At 40.6% G+C, this 19,617-nt stretch overlaps 1 protein-coding gene across 1 annotated transcript in view; it reads right to left on the reverse strand.

Annotated features, from left to right (window-relative positions):
• PCCA (propionyl-CoA carboxylase subunit alpha) overlaps nucleotides 1–19,617 on the reverse strand; it is a 377,769-nt gene that overhangs the window by 155,782 nt on the left and 202,370 nt on the right. Inside the window, exons 17-18 of the mRNA XM_055426614.1 lie at nucleotides 12,399–12,509; nucleotides 1,892–2,000 (exon numbers count right to left, since the gene is read on the reverse strand). Coding sequence (XP_055282589.1) covers nucleotides 1,892–2,000; nucleotides 12,399–12,509 — 220 coding nt within the window. The remainder of the gene's footprint in view (nucleotides 1–1,891; nucleotides 2,001–12,398; nucleotides 12,510–19,617) is intronic.

A 19,617-nucleotide genomic window follows, 5' to 3' on the forward strand; every position in this document is an offset into this window, starting at 1 on the left:
ATCATTAAAAAAAAATCTATAAATAACAAATACTGACAAGGAAGTGATGAAAAGGTAACCCTTCCACACTCTTGATGGGAATGTATAAGTTGGTACAGCTACTATGGAAAACAGTATGGAAGTTCCAGAAAAAAAAAACTAAAAATAGACCTACTATGTAATGTAGCAATCTCACTCCTGGCAGAAATCAAGACAAAACTATAATTCAAAAAGATACATGCACCCCTGAGTTCACAGTAGCACTATTCACAATCACCAACATGTGGAAACAACCTAAATGTTGACTGACAGATGAATGGATAAAGAAGACATGGTGTGTGTACACACACACACACACACACACACACACACACACACACACACACACACACACACACACACACACACACACACACACACACACACACACACACACACACACACACACACACACACACACACACACACAGTGGAATATTACTCAGCCATAAAAAAGAATGAAATAATGCCATCTGAAGCAACACAGATAGAATCAGAGATTATTATACTAAGTAAATCATAATGAGAAACACAAATACCATATAATATCTCCTATATATGGAATCTAAATTATACACAAATGAACCTATCTGATGAAACAGAAACAGACTCAAACATAGAGTACAGACTTGTGGTTGCCAAGGGGGAAGGGCCTGGGGGAGGGAAGGAGTGGGAGGCTGGGGTTAGGTTAGCAGGTATCTGCTTTTATATATAGGATGGATAAACAACAACGGCCTACTGTATGGAACTATATTCAATATTCTATAATGGAAGAGAATATTTTAAAAATTATATATATGTATACATATGTGTGTATAATATGTATAACTAAATCACTTTGTTGTACCGCAGAAATTATCACAACATTGTAAATCAACTAAACTTCAATAAAAAAATAACAAAAGAAAAGAGATTTTCTCAGTAAACCATTAGCCATAAATATACACCCTAAGCCCAGTTGTTTTCCTTCTACCTAATTCTTCAGGGGTAATCTGAATTTCTGATCTGTGTTCTTCAGACCTGGTTGGTCACCTGTCATCTTTTTTCTTTTATTTTTAATCATTATTCTTCCTCTTGAAAGTGAAAGTGAAGTCGCTCAGTTGTGTTCAACTCTTTGGGATCCCATGGACTATATACATTTAATGGAATTCTCCAGGCCAGAGTATTGGCGTGGGTAGCCTTTCCCTTCTCCAGGGGATCTTCCCAACCTAGGTATCAAACCCAGGTCTACCACATTACGGGTGGATTCTTTACCAGCTGAGCCACAAGGGAAGCCCAAGAATACTGGAGTGAGTAGCCTATCCCTTCTCCAGCGGATTTTCCTGACTCAGGAATCGAACCAGGTTCTACTGCATTGCAGGCAGCTCCTTTACCAACTGAGCTACCAGGAAAACCCCTTCCTCTTGAGGAAAAGCAAAAAGAAAAGGAGTTGATATAACACCAGGTTATTACCTGTTTCATTCCAACAAGTAATGGATAGTACTTGCTAATGCAGGATTACTCTAGTAGGTACACAGACATTCATAATAAATAATCCTGTCACTCAGAAGCATGAATGGCACAATGATTTTATTTGCTCCAGTATAAAGCAGGTTTTCCCTTTTGCTTATTAGGTTATTAGGAAGCAAAAAGGTAATTAATTAATTCTTTATTCTTTCTTGTTTCTTATACACATATTTTTAACTGTTCAGATTATTTCCTACGTTTTAGTACTATCCCCCTTCTCAATACATTTTTCAAGATTAACAGAGTAAGAAAACAGAAGTAATAAATACAAACTATTTGAACGGATTTCCTATAAGATTTCAGAGTACCTTCCTCAATGTTGTGTTGTTCTGTGCTCATTTATTCTGTTTTAAATGGTCTCACATACCTTGAATTTCCATGGTCTTGAAAACGCTGTGCTCTTAACTGGGATGCCACAAACAAGGATGACGCTACTGCCAGGAACTGGTTTCTCTCAGTCTCTGTTAACTGGTGTCCTGAGGGAAATCAATCCATCACGTACATAATGTTAACAGCTTTCCTTCTACATTACAGAACCGTGAGTCATTAAAATAAGCATTTTATCAAACGTCTATTATGGAGCTAGTATTGTACCAGGGACTGGGCTGTGCCAGGGGAAAGGAGGGAGCGAGATTATTTAAATAAAACAAAAACCCCTGCTAACTGGAAGCTTATAGTCTAATTTGGGAAAGAAGATGTTAAATAGATGCACAGAACAAAACAATTACCAAAAAAAACACTTTTGACACAGACCTTTAGGAAAACCTTAGGGCTCCTCACAGCTGCTTCTCTTTGTCAATCCCTACCCCAACTTTACTTCTAAAGAGAGAGAAGATAAAGGGAGGAAAGGCGTGTTGTCAGTCGAGGACAGTGACTGAGCCATGTTTTCTAATGTGAGGAATGAAAAGAAAATAGGTACATGATTGTCTTGGCTCTGAACTCCCAGTCAGGGTTGGAAGACCAGTTAACCAACCAACCACACAACCAAGTTCTCTCTCCCTCTCGAATTCACTCTTCTTACCGTCATACAGCTGGACCTGGGGGCAGAGGCCTCACCTGACAACTGGGGCAAGACGCCCTGGTCTGACTGAGTGTGGCTCATGGGGGAATCTGCTCTATGTGCAGAAATTCCTCGAGAAATGTGTGAGTCAAAGCAGGACTGTCTACTCCAGGGTCTGCCAGCTAACACACCCCCGTGAGTGCTCTGTAACCTCACCACAATGTCTAACACTACTTATTTACCACAGTGCCATACAAAGATGATAGACTTCATCAGATGCTACAGCACAGGCAACCTGAGTGCTGGGTCATTTGCACTAAGACGCTACTTGTACAATTCAAAAAAGAAAAAAAACGATCAGGTAGTTATTTAAATTTATCAGAAAGAAATGAAGCAATTTCAACATTAGGTCTTAAAAAAGTATTCAAAATATAAATGAGACTACAACTATTCACAATTAGAATATAAAGACCCGATAACCCATTCCTCTTTGAGACAAACCTAGAAGGTCCATAATACTAGATCTATCAGAACCCGCGACGGCTTTATAAACCACATTCCTACAGGCTTTGTAAAGTTCCTAATCATACCCAACCCTTCAGCAGTGATGGAAACATTCTACTTTGATTCTATCAAACTACCCTGCATGAGGATTATAGAAATTTGGCTTGGTCTTCTCAAAAACATACCATCTACAAGAGAAGTTTTCAAAGTATGGCCTGGGGACGACGGGGAGTCCCCAAGAACCCTTTGGGAGTCTGCAAGGTCAAAACTATTTTCATAATAATGCTAGGATTTCCGTTTTTGCCCTCCTCTTGTTTTCTCAGGAGTATATGGTGGAGGTTCCCTGATCTAGGAGATACAATGTGTGATGACATCATTCCTCTGCTGTCAACATATAATAGATTTATCATTGTTACTTTGAAAATGAATTAATAATTATTTTTAAAGCTCCTAAGTTTTATAGTATGGAATTCTCCAGGCAAGAATACTGAAGTGGGTTGCCATTTCCTTCTCCAGGGGGATCTTCCCGACCCAGGGATTGAACCCACGTCTCTTGCATATCCTGCATTGGCAGGTCGGTTATTTACACCAGTGCCACCAGGGAAGCCCAATTTACAATATAGCAAATATATAACCACACAGACTCTTTGGAGTATGAAGAGGACCAGTGCTTCTCAAACCTCACTGTGCATCAGCATCACCCGGATTAAAGCTCAGATTCCCAGGCTCTACCTGGGGAGCATGATTGGTAGTTGGCCTGAAGTGGGGCCCAGTAATCTTTATTTCTATTAACAACAAGCTCCAGAGTGACACAGAAGTTACACATCTCCTGATCTCATTTGAATAGGAGCTGTTTCCGACTCATCTTTATCCAACTGTGTAACACAAACCAGTGAGTAGTAGCTCATGAAACCAGTCTGCGGGTCAGACCAGCACAACTGATGAGGGCACTCTGCTCACACTATTGTTATATGTATAATTATATATATGCGTGCACGTGTCCTCAGTCCTGATGGAAACACATTCACCACCGCGGTTCACAAAGTAGTTCTTCTCTGGACACAGCTGCACGGCATGGATCGCCAACAGAGGGGAAAAAAGGCAAAACAAGGTAGCCTTAAGCTTGTAAATCACTTGTGTAGTAAGCCTCGTGACTCTAACTGGATTATATAAAATCTGCGAACTCATCTGAGAAAGACCAGCACTCGTATATGCCATATCTCCCAAACAATAACTGATTTTTTCCCCATGTGTTCAGATTGGGTAATTTTTGTTTCTTGACAAGGTTTTACAGTTGTCTTCATAAACGTTCTGTCTTCCCTATTACATTTTCTCTATACTCTTACAAGATACTATAGTCAGTATGAAAAGATTTCAGGTTTTTTTCCATTTTCCTTTCAAGCTAGCTTCCTGCAGTAACCTGCAGGATACTGAGTCAGTGTTTCACTTGCTCTAATAAATTACCAGCTGCACTGACTCAGGAAATATTGAGAAAGGCAGTTCCCAAGTAAAAATCGAATTCTATCACATCTCATAGGCAAACTAATATAATGCACAACAACTTTAACCCTTTTATTGATGGCAGAACAGATTTTCAAATTTTGCCAGTGATAAATATGCAATAAATTTGGTATAAGAGTGCTAAAAACTTCTGCAACTCAACTGAATTTGTTTCTACAGTTTTTTAAAGAATCTCGAGTAATTTTGATAGAAAGGGGCTATGAAGATCGTCAACTCCATCCTCCGTGTGGTGTGGATGTCTCTTCTCCTGCAGTGCTGGACAGATGGTTATATATGAGCCACAGAACTCCTCCAGTATAGGAAAATGAAAACTTCTTACAAGGACTTCTGAATCATTAGCCAGTTACTTCTCATACTGAATGAGACTGCTTCTTTGTGACTTCCACCCACAGATCTGGACTTTTCCGATCTAAAGTAACACCGAAGAATCCCCTCCTCCGCGTGTACTTCACCAGTCTAGACTGCAATTAGACATCCCGTACTGCGCCTAGTCACTCAGTCATGTCCAACTCTGCAACCCCATAGACAGCAGCCCGCCAGGGTCCTCTGTCCACGGGGATGCTCCAGGCAAAAGTACTGGAGTGGGTTGCCATGCCCTCCTCCAGGGGACCTTCCCAACTCAAGGATCGAACCCAGGTCTCCACCACTGAAGGCGGATTCTTTACTATGTGAGCCACCCGGGAAGCCCTTAGACATCCTAAAACTTATTAAATAAAATGTCCTGACCACTCGTGGAGTACTCTGGCCATGTCAAAAGAGGGTTATTCAGGTCCAGAAAGACAATGTATCAGAAATACTATCATAACCAAGAATACTTTATCCTTTATATTATACTTCTTAGATATAGAGGCACTGCAATATGTTTTAATATATGGAAGCCAATTTTGCTCTTTATTTTTCACATGATCTCCTTGGCTAGTCTCAGAAATCTATGATTACATATAAGCTTTAAAATTATTTATGTAGCAAGCCTTGTGAATCTAACTGGAACTACATAAAATCTGTGTATTAATCTGAGAAAGACCAGTTCCCAAAAACGCCGAGTCTCCCAAACAATAACTGATTTTTTTACCCGTGTGTTTGGATTCTGTTTCTTGTTCCTTAACAAGATTTTAGTTACAACTGTCTTCACAAAGGTTCTAAGTCTTCCCCATTTCATTTTCTCTATGGTCTTACAAGATACTATGGTTAATATGAAAAGGTTTGTTTTTGTTTTTTATCTATTTTCGTTTCAAGCTAGCTTCCACACAAAAGAGTCACTGACTTGGCATACTTTTCTTGTTATACTCAGCTGCCTTGCCAAATTTGCTTATTAAGTCTAGAAATTTTTATTAATAAAACTAGGATCTCCTGGGTTTTCTAGGAATATAATAATACCTAGGGAAAAAAAGACTGTGTCTTTCAAAAAAATATCTATACCAACTACTTCCTTTTTTCCTTTTTTATCCTTTATAAAAGTGTTTAATAATAACAGTAATTTTATAGTCAACCTCATTTCATTCCTGATTTTAAGGGAAATGATTTCAGCATTTCATCACGTAAAATGATGCTTTTTATTAGTTTTCAGTAAGCAGCCTTTTAATCAAATTTAATTGGCTCACTTTTATTAGAAATGAGTTATTAGAAAAGAGTTTCTTTACCAAGTGGCTACTGAATATATCAAGTATCTAACATCTACTTTTTGGTAAGCAATGAGGAGTTTGCAGAGAGTCAGATACAATTGAGCAACGAACTTTCTGAGCCTTCTAAGGGGGATAATCTCAAAACCGTAAGCCCTCAGCAATCCATGCTCTCCACTCCAGTGGCTACTGGAGGTCAAGCCCCTGTCGCAGCACCTCTCTGAGGGCCTCTGTAAAGCCCCTGCTATTACCCATCCACCTAGCTTTAAGAAGCCTCATCTGTGTTCTCCTAAGTGGTTTTCTTCCAACCGTCTGTGGTGGACACTTTTCTGGGGGTTCCATTTAAAGGCAGTGTGTATGAGACAGTGCTGACAGGTGTCCTGATCCTGAGCCATGTGTACTCTACATGTGGGCTGCAGCTTGGCTGACCCCTGGCCTCATGGGTACGGTAGTCTGGGGTTCCTTTTGTTTGGGGGAATCTTTGGGTAATCCCTTTAAGGGTTGGTTAGATTTCTCAGGGGTTTCCCTAGTGGCTCAGCAGTAAAGAATCCTCCTGCCAAGAGGGAGACTTGGGTCTCCTGGGTTCCATCTCTGGGTGGGGAAGCTCCCCTGGAGTAGGCACGACAACCCTCTCCAGTACTCTTGCTGGAGAATCCCAAGGACAGCCTGGCGGGCTGCGGTCCATGAGATCGCAAAGAGTCGGACATGATTCAGCGACTAAACAGCAGTAAGATTCTCTGGGAAAGATACTCTACTTTGTGCCTGTGGCTATTTGCCTGCCAGCACTCTGGGAGCCAAGTGGAGAACAGGGCTGGGGAGAGCAGGAGTCACCATGTTACGTCCACTTTCACTTGATCCTCTACCTCGTCTGCCTGATGCCCCTCAGTGCATGGCCCTCAGAGTTGCGTCTGACTCTCTGCAACACTATGAACCACAGTCCACAAGGCTCCTCTGTCCATGGGATTCTCCAGGCAAGAATACTGGAGTGGGCTGCCATCTCCTTCTCCAGGGGATCTTCCTGACCCAGGGATCAAACCCACGTCTTTACGTTTCCTGCATTGGCAGACGGGTTCTTTATCACTAGCGCCACCTAGGAGGTGAAGATATAAACTTTATCACTAGCGCCACCTCATTGCTCTCCACCGGGAAGAACCTCAAAGCCTTTGGCAGGGCAGAGAAGACAAAGTCACCCTGTAAGAGTGAGAGAGGCAATGCCTGGTCTAAAACTGAGGACTGCCTGTCTCAGGGATTCTTCTAGGTTCTTCCTCCCTAGCTGCGAATTCCTCTTCCTTTGTATGCAGATGGCTCTGTTTGCTTGTGATCAGCAGGTCAAAGTGTAGGCAATGGTTTGCCAGCACAAGTTTAATAACCAGTTGGGATATGGGAAGGAAAAGAGCCCCAGTGAAGAGCACGTGCTAATTCCCTAACTGTAAACACCTTCTCCAAGGTTTATTTCAAACCTCCAACATCACATCAAAGGAGGAGGATCAGGAAGAGATACATGCAGAGGCTCTCCTGAGGCAGTATTGTGGCCCCAGCACCTGCAGAATAGAGTCCTCAGAGAAAGTATTTAACGTTCTACACTCCCTCACCCTTTAAGCCATCCTGGACTCCCCACATCACAACTGGTTTCTTTTTTCTCTGCTCTAAGACACTCAGTTTATATCTTCACCTTAGCGCTCCATTTGACCTGTCCTGTAGTGTAGTTAGTTCTTTACATGTCTATTTCCCTAACGATACAACCACATTAAGGATGAGGAAAATATACTATTTCTCTTTGATTTTCATCTACGGCATATACCAATTATTTGTTGAATGATTTTAATGACTGAATTTTTAAAGGCAACACTTCAGTCATGTATTTGTCACTTTTAAAGGTACAGAAATACATGATTAAATTCAGAGGGAAAAAAAGAGAAGTATAATTTAATGGTAGACTTCTTGTGTTGAATCAAAGTTTTCTAAACATTCTGCAACTTTTCAGAAGAGAAAGATAATTCTAACAATTTATTTTGATAGGGCTAACAGTTCAAGTGCAGCAAGGCAGCAGAGAAATAAGTCCAAAATTTCCATTTTAGGCTAAATGAAATGACATTTCTTAAAGTATCTTCATTTTCCCTTTATTTCAAAGTCAAAATATCTACTCCTCCATCTTCCATTTACTTTTCAGAATCAAAGGAAAATACCTTTTCAACATCAGCATCTAATAAGTTGACCTTACGAACAAACTCTGTATTCTATTTTTAAATTTTAGACACAAACTTTTCAAAGTTCATACTAAGAGTCTTTAGTAAGTAACACTGTCGTAGTCTACAAATAAACTTGGAATAATAAACATATATAATAGAAATTTTTAATGCGGTCAAAAGACAGGCACTAGCCTATGAACAGTGTCTGGGGTAGCTGGACAGATGGGAAGCAGATGGGTAATCCCAAAGGGGCAAAATGACCCAGCCTCAAACATATGGATAAGATCCTGGATTAACTTCAGTTGCCGCTTCCTGCTGTCTCTTTCAGGCACATATATCAAACAATCAAAGATGATACAGTTTAATATATTTAAGACCTCCTGTGGAGAAAAACTGGGAAGAAGACGTAGAATAATCTGAAGAAGAAGAACGAGATATAGTAGCCACTCAGAGAAGAAAGAACTTACATGAAAACAATATGAAGGTATACAAAAAGCAGCAGACATTAAGAATGGCAAACACAGGTGTGTACATTTAAAGTCCTTATGTGACAACATACAGCATACTCTGAAAACGTGATTTATGATTTATGAATTTGAATTCTAGCAGAATAGAGTGACTAATAAAACAGAAGTTGAAAACTCTTAAGTTTAATTTCCAGCTTTATTATATCACTGATTATCTAGCTTTATCAGTCTTTCTGAGCTTTGGTTTCCTTATACGTAAAATGAAGGCTGAATTAAAAATTGCTAAGGGCCTCTAACAACTTACAACAATCTAAAAACTACTATGCATAAGAAATAGAATTATAGTGTCTGTGCTAATAATCCTGTCCCAAAAAAAAAGTGTAATATATTAAACTTATTACAACAAACTGCAATGTTTGATTTTAAGAAAACTTCGGAGTTCTCTTGAGAATTTGGAACATTTTCAATTGCTGCTAAATATTTATCACAGAGTAACCAACTCCAATTAGAAATTTTAAATGCTCCATGGTAATGGGATATAACACCAAATATGCATAAACACATATATAAATGTGTAAATGTATACATAAATATCCATGTGCACACACAATATTTTGATCTGGCATCTCCTCCTGCCAACTGTTTCATGTAAGCCAGGCAGACACAAAAGCACATGGGAATCCAAGTCCACTTCACAACTGACAACAACTTTAAAACTTTAGACAGGAAAAAAAGCCAAAACTTTAGGATCAAAACAAATTTGTAATCTGAATACACGTACAGTTAATTCAAAACAGTCAAGGTGACACCTTCTCACCTATATCATGAGCACCATTCCTTTCATTAATTTGACAAATATTTATTTAGGGTCTGCTTTAGTTGTTCAGTTCAGTTTAGTCGCTCAGTCGTGTCCGACTCTCCGCGACCCCATGAATTACAGCACGCCAGGCCTCCCTGTCCATCACCAACTCCCGGAGTACACTCAAACTCATGTCCACAGAGTCGGCGATGCCATCCAGCCATCTCATTCTCCGTCGTCCCCTTCTCCTCCCGCCCCCAACCTTTCCCAGCATCAGAGTCTTTTCCAGTGAGTCAAATCGTCGCATGAGGTGGCCAAAGTATTGCAGTTTCAGCTTTAGCATCAGTCCCTCCAATGAACATCCAGGATTGATCTCCTTTAGAATGGACTGGCTGGATCTCCTTGCAGTACAAGGGACTCTCAAGAGTCTTCTCCAACAACACAGTTCAAAAGCATCGATTCTTCGGCGATCAGCGTTCTTCACAGTCCAACTTTCACATCCATACATGACCATGGGAAAAACCATTGCCTTGACTAGACGGACCTTGGTTGGCAAAGTAATGTCTCTGCTTTTTAATATACTATCAAGGTTGGTCATAACTTTCCTTCCAAGGAGCAAGCGTCTTTTAATTTCATGGCTGCAATCAGCATCTGCAGTGATTTTGGAGCCCAAAAAAATAAAGTCTGACACTGTTTCCACTGTTTTTCCATCTATTTCCCATGAAGTGATGGGACCAGATGCCATGATCTTTGTTTTCTGAATGTTGAGCTTCAAGCCAACCTTTTCACTCTCCTCTTTCACTTTCATCAAGAGGCTTTTGAGTTCCTCTTCACTTTCTGCCATAAGGGTAGTGTCATCTGCATATCTGAGGTTATTGATATTTCTCCCGGCAATCTTGATTCCAGCTTGTGCTTCTTCCAGCCCAGCGTTCCTCATGATGTACTCTGCATATAAGTTAAATAAGCAAGGTGACAATATACAGCCTTGACGTACACCTTTTCCTATTTGGAACCAGTCTGTTGTTCCATGTCCAGTTCTAACTGTTGCTTCCTGACCTGCACACAGGTTTCTCAAGAGGCAGGTCAGGTGGTCTGGGATTCCCATCTCTTTCAGAATGTTCCACAGTTTATTGTGATCCACACAGTCAAAGGCTTTGGCATAGTCAATGAAGCAGAAATAGATGTTTTTCTGGAACTCTCTTGCTTTCTCCATGATCCAGCGGATGTTAGCAATTTGATCTCTGGTTCCTCTGCCTTTTCTAAAACCTGCTTGAACATCTGGGAGTTCACGGTTTACACATTGCTGAAGCCTGGCTTGGAGAATTTTGAGCATGACTTTGCTAGCGTGTGAGATGAGTGCAATTGTGCGGTAGTTTGAGCATTCTTTGGCATTGCCTTTCTTTGGGATTGGAATGAAGACTGACCTCTTCCAGTCCTGTGGCCAGCGTTGAGTTTTCCAAATCTGCTGGTATATTGAGTGCAGCACTTTCACAGCATCATCTTTCAAGATTTGAAATAGCTCAACTGGAATTCCATCACCTCCACTAGCTTTGTTAGTAGTGATGCTTTCTAAGGCCCACTTGACGTCACATTCCAAGATGTCTGGCTCTAGGTCAGTGATCACGTTATCGTGACTATCTTGGTCGGCAGGGATACATAAAAAACAAAAACATAAGTGGCACCTGACTTCATGAAACCAACAGATAATAATGAAATAATCACATAAGTAGAAAAGTGCAATCATGTTAAGGTTGTGAATTATGCTTCTAAAAATTCAAAAGTTTGGGAAAAAGAACATGATGACTCATTGGTCTTTGTTTCAAGTTCCGAAATAAAACACTTTCTTTATTTTTCTTGGTACTAATGATAAAGGCCTGTAACACTAGAGTTTTGAAAGAACAATCAAATCAGTAATCCCCAGTTAGTCTTATGAACACTCCATATTATAAATTCCTTGTAAGAAATTGCTTTGGAAATGTATTTAATATCTCTACATGAAGCTGACCTGAATCTATATACAGCTTCTAAAATGAATGAGTCATTTTATATATTAAAACACTTTAAATGGATATGAAGAACACTTAACAACTGAGAGAGAAGATCTAATCTTCATATGTACCCAAGTTCATTAGAAACATATGGAGAGCTTGCTGGCCTTCACTTGAACATTTCTAGTAAGTCTCAAGTAAGTGCTGTCAGTGTCTTAGTACTGTGTTAACCATGTTTTTGATGCTCACTCAAGGGTTTTCTCCGACTCTCACTTGTTGAGTAACTTCTGCTACCCGGAAACACTCACGGGTGACCCGGCAGTGCTGTTTCACAGTCCATTCATTACTTTACTCAAAATTCAATTTTCAGGTAAAACCTTCACCTTCTTAGACATCTCCATTTTCATTAATAGGCGTAGCACCTGGCAGTCTGAAATGTTCAGTGCTCATTTTTACAAAGATACAATGTTAACATTAAAGAAGAGAGCCTATATATATTCTTATCAGCAGGGAATACAAATCTGTTTTGGCTTTCAGAAACACAGCATTCCACAAACTAGCTGAATCTCTCACTCAACAAAATTAGACTATTACACATTCATGACTCACTCATGAATACTCAATATCATGAATGTCAACAGCCTAGGATATTCTAAGTATTAATATATTAGTATCCAATACAACATAGGCGAAAAGCCCTAATTTCAGAAGAGAAGAAATCATCCACTGTAATAAAGTATAAAAAATAATAACTTTAATACACTAAAATATTTCGATATATACAAACCTTTAAAGCCATCAGGATATACATCAGAAAGAAATTTAGTGTTGATGTCTCCTTCTATAAAGCGTGAGTTGATTATCACCTCTCGAAGCAATGCAATATTATGTGTAACACCTAAAAATAAAATAACAGATTGAATTGAAAAACAATGAGTCAGTTAAAAATATAATTCCTACTATATGCATAAATGTATTATTAATGTCCTGCTGCTGCTGCTGCTGCTGCTGCTAAGTCACTTCAGTCGTGTCCGACTCTGTGTGACCCCATAGACGGCAGCCCACCAGGCTCCCCCGACCCTGGGATTCTCCAGGCAAGAACACTGGAGTGGGTTGCCATTTCCTTCTCCAGTGTGTGAAAGTGAAAAGTGAAAGTGAAGTCGTTCAGTCGTGTCCAACCCTTAGCGACCCCACAGACCACAGCCTACCAGGCTCCTCCATCCATGGGATTTTCTAGGCAAGAGTACTGGAGTGGCTTGCCATTGCCTTCTCCAATTAATCTCCTATGACCTAGCAAAAACCATGCAAAATTACTGATCTCCTTGATTTCAAGTGATAACAAAAAATCTGAACTTGAGGCAGCAATAAAACACCAAATGTAAACTCAAGAACCCTATGATGGCCATGTCAACTTAACGGGGACATCAATGTCTTTTCAATAAATGGTAGAACCACTAGATATGCATTTGGGAAAAACAGAAGATGAACCTCAACGCTAACTCACAGGATACATAAAAATTAACTCAAACTGGGTCACAAACCTAAAACTATAACACTTACAAAAGGAAATACAGGAGAAAAATCTTGAGGTAGGGAGCAGATTCTTAGATAGTACACAAAACCCATGAACCATAAAAAAAGTATATCAACAAATTATACTCCATCAAAATTTAAAAGTCTGCTCTTCAAAGGAAATGAAATGAATGTTAAGAAAATGAAAAGGCAAACTACAGACAGAGAAAATATTTACAACACATATTTCAAATAAAGAACTTGTAATTGGACTATATAAAGAATGCTTACAACAATAAGATGATAAACAAACCAGGTTTTTAAAAAAGAGGCGAGGTCACATACACCAGCTACACTGAAAATGGACAACCAACAAAAACCTATCCTATAGCACATGGAACTCTGCTCAATGTTATGCGCCAGTCTGGATGGGAGTGGCGAGAATGGATACAATGTATATATATGGCTGATTCCCTTCATTCAGTTCAGTTCAGTTCAGTCCAGTCGCTCAGTCGTGTCTGACTCTCCGCGTGACCCCATGAATCACAGCACGCCAGGCCTCCCTGTCCATCACCAACTCCCGGAGTTCACTCAAACTCATGTCCACAGAGTCGGTGATGCCATCCAGCCATCTCATTCTCTGTCGTCCCCGTCTCCTCCTGCCCCCAACGTTTCCTGGTTAACTGGTTATACCTCAATATAAAATGTTTCTGGTGTTAAAAAACAAATTTTTTTTAAAATAAGCAAAAGATATAAGCAGACACTTCACAAAATATATACAAATGGTCAGTAAGCACAAGAAGATGTTCAACACTGTCAAAAAAATATATGGAAATATACCCAAATACCAACTTAAGTGGTTGAAAGTTAAAATATAATATTGTCAATGGATATGTGGTACCAGTGGAACTGTCACAAGCTGTGATGGTGGGCAGGGGGAAATAAATTGGCACATTTTAGTTTACTTCCACTTTGGACCATATGAAGGTTTCTTTAAAAGTTAAACACACATTCATCATACGATTGAGATAATTCACTCCTAACTATTTACATAAGTTAAAACAAAAACATATGCCTATACAAACACTTACACACAGATGTTAACAGCTTTATTTGCAAAGTGAAAAACTGGAAACAGTCTAAATACCCATCAACAATGAATGAATTAACAAAATGTGGTTTGTCCATACAACGAAATTCCGCTCGGCTATAAAAAGAATCCAAAATCACTGCAGATGGTGACTGCAGCCATGAAATTAAAAGACATTTGCTCCTTGGAAGAAAAGTTATGACCAACCTAGACAGCATATTAATATGCAGAGACATTATTGAGCCAACAAAAGCCCGTCTATTCAAAGCTATGGTTTTTCCAGTAGTCATGCATGCATGTGAGAGTTGGACTATAAAGAAAGCTGAGCACCGAAGAATTGATGCTTTTGAACTGTGGTGTTGGTTCCAGAAGACCCTTGAGAGTCCCTTGGACTGCAAGGAGATCCAACCAGTCCATCCTAAAGGAAATCAGTCCTGAATATTCATTGGAAGGACTGATGCTGCAGCTGAAACTCAAAATACTTTGGCCACCTGATGCGAAGAGCCGACTCATTTGAAAAGACCCTAATGCTGGGAAAGATTGAAGGCAGGAGGAAAAGGGGACGACAGAGGATGAGATGGTTAGATGCTATCACTGACTCAGTAGACTTGAATTTGAGCAAGCTCTGGGAGTTGGTGATGGACAGGGAAGCCTGGTGTGCTGCAGTCCACGGGGTCACGAAGAGTTGGACACAATTGAACTGATAAGAAGAAGTGAATCCCCTTATATACACAACAAGGACGAATCTCAAAATTATTATGCTGAATTACAGAAAGAAGCAAGACCAAAAATGATGCATACTAAAGGCAACCTACAGGAAGCATTAGGACAGGGTCAGAGAGAAGGGGGACTGCAAAAGGCAAGAGGAAACTTTGGTAGGTGATAGAAATGTTCAGTCTTTTGATCACGGTGATGGTTGCACAGGTCTACACATATGTCAAAACTCACCAAACTGAATGCTTTAAATATGAGTAGTTGATCATAGGTCAAGTATACTTCCAAATAAGGAGAGAAGAAACAGGAAAGTTGGGATGGGAGAGGCAGAGGACAAAGAGAAGGAAAACGCTGACGATCAGGAAGGAAAAACTGAGCCCAGGACACAGTGACTGCCTCCGAGTGAAGGAGACGGCAACTCGCTCCAGTGTTCTTGCCTGGGAAACCCCATCAACAGAGGAGCCTGGCAGGCTGCAGTCCACGGGGTTTCAAAAGAGCTGGACACGACTTGGCGACTAAACAACAAAACAACACAATGCCTCCTCCAAAGTGAAGCTAAAACAGGCCACCACCACAGAGGGGCATGAATGGTACAAGGAGGAATATATGATGTAGGAAAGCCTATGAAGGACGCATATTACAAACATGTTAAACAGGAATAAAAGGCAGAGCGAAGAGGCATCTTAAGACCAGCTATTAGGGAACACAGCTATTAGATCAGGCGTCCACTAGAAGAGCAACTGGAGTATACTACAGAGTTGAAGTAAACAGAGAGGTTTGTTAATTCCTTTCAGTTCTTTAACCCACTGCTGCATAGTTCCAATTTGTACTACTATGCTTCGTAACAAACCTAGAAAGCCTGATTCTGTTCTGGCTATTCACGCCTTAGAGACTCCTTCCCTGTATGATAATTACAAAGGAGGAAAAGAACTGCGCAGGTTCAAGTACCTGACTGACCTCTCACTCTGAGTAAGCTATTTAAACTCTCAAAGTTTTAATGTCCTCATTTGTGAAATGTTGATAAGTATTAAAGCCTATTTAGTATGACTGTCATGAGGTACAAATGAAATAATGTTTACCACAACGTAGGGCACTCAAAGGAGAAGGAAATGGCAACCCACTCCAGTGTTCTTGCCTGGAGAATCCCAGGGAAGGGGGAGCCTGGTGGGCTTCCGTCTATGGGGTCACACAGAGTCGGACACGACTGAAGTGACTTAGCAGCAGCAGCAGCAGGGCACTCAAAAAAAGACTATTATCGTGCTCATTATTATCCTTCTATATGAGAATAAATACAGAGCAGAAGACAACATGTAATTAATAAACAACAGACAGAAGCTTAACAGCACTGACCGACCTACCCTCTAGTTCATTTTCTGTAAGAATGTAGCTCCACAAACAAGCTGACATCTAGTTCTACCTGGAGGGTGTACTCATCCTATAAGCAAGATCAGCAAACTATGGCCTACGGTTCAGAATGTAAACAAGGTTTTACTGAAACACAGCAGTGTTTATACAGGGTTGTCTTCATGATTCAACAGTAGAGGCTAGCGGTTGCAATGGAGGCTGCGTGACCCAAAAAGTCTAAGATATTCCTTCTCTGGCCCTTTACCAACAATGTGCCCACATCTGCCACCAAGTGCTAACAATGTTGCTGTTCCAAGCAAATCAATCCATGCCTGTCAGCAACGCCTGCACACCCACTACTCATGCAGGAGTCAGATACCACAGGAAGGAAAATGAAAGAAATCTGTATGCTATATGTTTGGGGGTAACTTTTAGTAACTAGTGATAGAATAAGAAAATGAGCATGAAAAAGAAGACACAAATAAGAAAACTGTGTTCCAAAGAGACGGAATCATTCATTGAATGTTTCAGTTCAGTTCAGTTCAGTTCAGTCGCTCAGTTGTGTCCAACTCTCCGCGACCCCATGAATCACAGCACGCCAGGCCTCCCTGTCCATCACCAACTCCCGGAGTTCACTCAAACTCATGTCCACAGAGTCGGTGATGCCATCCAGCCATCCCATTCTCTGTCGTCCCCTTCTCCTCCCGCCCCCAACCTTTCCTAGCATCAGAGTCTTTTCCAGTGAGTCAACTCATCGCATGAAGTGGCCAAAGTATTGCAGTTTCAGCTTTAGCATCAGTCCTTAGAACACTATAAATTATAATATTAATACATATCAAATAAAACTTTAAATACAGAAGTATCTTGCGACAGACTGCAGGATTCCCCTAAATTTTACATTTTATCTTGCCACAGTAGAATCCTAACTAAACAAAAGACCACCCAGACAGACTCCATTTTCCCATCTATGTTACAGCTAGACAAGACAGACTAATTCCAAGGAAAAAAGAGTCTAAGTTAAAGAAATGTATCCAACTGCAGTCTCACCTCCATGAAAAAAAGAACTGCTTGATCTTCCTTTGCTTCCTGTTTCCCATGGGCTCCCTGATACTGCAGGAACTCCGCTTTGGCAATATGGATGAAGGGGAGAAACAGACAGGTGTGGGGGTGGGTGGGGGCAGAAAGAGAGAGGTCTGCGTATCTCGCGGAATAATGGCCACAGGATACTAACTTGCCCCATCAGTGCAGACCAGCCAGACCATTAAATGAGAAGTAGATGAATTTCTATCTTATTTACACCACTGGATTTAAGACTCTGTTACAGTAGGTTACCTTGTATCCTAATGGGTACATATGGGGGAGAAAAGTCATTCTTTTCAATATGACTCGCTATCTCTGAGCCAACAAACATGAACAACTTAATATATCTTTCCAGTCATTCTTCTATCCATCTCTTTATATTAGACTAGCAACCATATGAAAAATTCTGAGCATCTCTCTTCCTGACTCAGAAGATATCACATCTATAATTTTATAAAATCCAATTTTTGAACTATTTCAAAACGTTTAGAGAAAGTTCCAAAATTCAAATTTTAACACTATTCCTTTATTTATTCCATGGGAGAAGTTTTCACATATAGACAGTAATCTAGTAAATATCTTTCACAGTACGTGCCCAGGAGAAATGCATAGTTATCTCAACCTTGCTTGGTGGATAATGAGTTGGTCCATACTCAATAACTAACACTTTGAAGGGCTTTTGTAATTATGTATATCTCTACAAGGAATTATCAAAAAGTATAACAACTTCTGATTACACCAATACAGATAACGAATCATTGCACAAGTTGACATTTGCCTATATTGTAGGTGATTTTTTTTTTTTTTTTACTTCCATGGGGGTCTTAGTTCCCTGACCAGGGATCAAATCCGTGGCCCCTGCAATGGAAGAGCAGAGTCAATCAATGGACCACCATCGAAGTCCCTAGGTGATGGCTGGCTACACAAAAACAAAGAGCAATTTATTAAAAAGCAAAGCGTTAGGATGTTTAGAAAGACAAACTAGGTAGGCAAGAATTTAAAACAGAAGATACTGTGAAAGAGTTCAGGCTATACAGAGGAAAGGAATCCCTCTGTCATATGTTTTACAAACAGACAAAACTAAATCACTCTGGAAGAAGAAAAGAGTTACGACTTGCCAGCGAGATTTATATGCACAGGAAATGACAGATGCAGTGTCCTAGGAAGAGGAAAGAGACCTGGCTGGGAAAGAAAATAGAAAAAGACGCAGAAGGACACAAAAATGGGTAATATTAGAGAGGAACTTGAGAGTATTGAAGAATTTTCATTTTGGTAGAAAGTAAATACCACCAGGCATTTCTTCATTTCATGAAGAGGACTAAAAGAAGGATGACTCTGTGCAATCCTATGTTCTGCAGCCCGCCAGGCTCCTCTGTCCATGGGATTCTGCAGGCAAGAATACTGGAGTGGGCTGCCATGCCCTCCTCCAGGGGATCTTCCTGACTCAGGGACAGAACCCGTGTCTTTTACATCTCCTGCACTGGCGGGTTGGTTCTTTACCACTAGCGCCATCTGGGAAACCCAAAAAGAGGACACCAAGGCCAAAGGGTATCAGCAAAGAGGACGGGCGCACCGGAGAAGTCAGACAGGAGCATTCAGGGTCTGACCGCCTAGCAAAGACTCCACTCTACCTTGAGAGCAACCAGATGGCTGAAACAGGGCAGACAGGACTAGGTTTGCGCATTCCGGGAATCACCCTGGTGCTGCTACAGGAGGGACTGGGGAGGTTCAAGAGTGAAGATGGGAAACAGCAAGCTGACAACTGCAGGAGACGTGCTGGAGAACTGTAAGGCCTCAGCCCACGGTTAGGGAGTAGATGAGACAGGAGACAGAGGAACTCGCTCAGCCACGCTTGAGAGATGTCTGGGAGGCAGATGGGGCTTGGTGATTTAGGGGATGCAAGGATGGGGAACGTGAATCAAGCACCAACACCCGAACTTATGACTCTGCAACATCACAGACAATAACACTTACAGGAAAGGAATAGGTTGAGAGGGAAAAAATGGATGCATATTTTGCAAGTTAAATGAGAGACGCCTGTGAAACAGATAATGTCCAAATCGTTAGAATTCAGACTGGCAGGCAGATTAGAATGCACATACATCAGAATACAGAGATCGTGGAGGTGGACATTCACATGAAGGAATCCAGAAGAGAAACTGAAGCACAGACAGGCAAGACCAGTCCAGCAAGTTTTGGAAAAACCAAGATCCTAAAGGAGGGACTGACTGGAAAGGACGAATGTGAGAAGATCAAGGTGCAGTCG

This window comes from Moschus berezovskii, chromosome 13, assembly GCF_049115385.1.
Source record: "Moschus berezovskii isolate FMDL1 chromosome 13, NW_MosBer_1.0, whole genome shotgun sequence".
NCBI lineage: Eukaryota > Metazoa > Chordata > Mammalia > Artiodactyla > Moschidae > Moschus > Moschus berezovskii.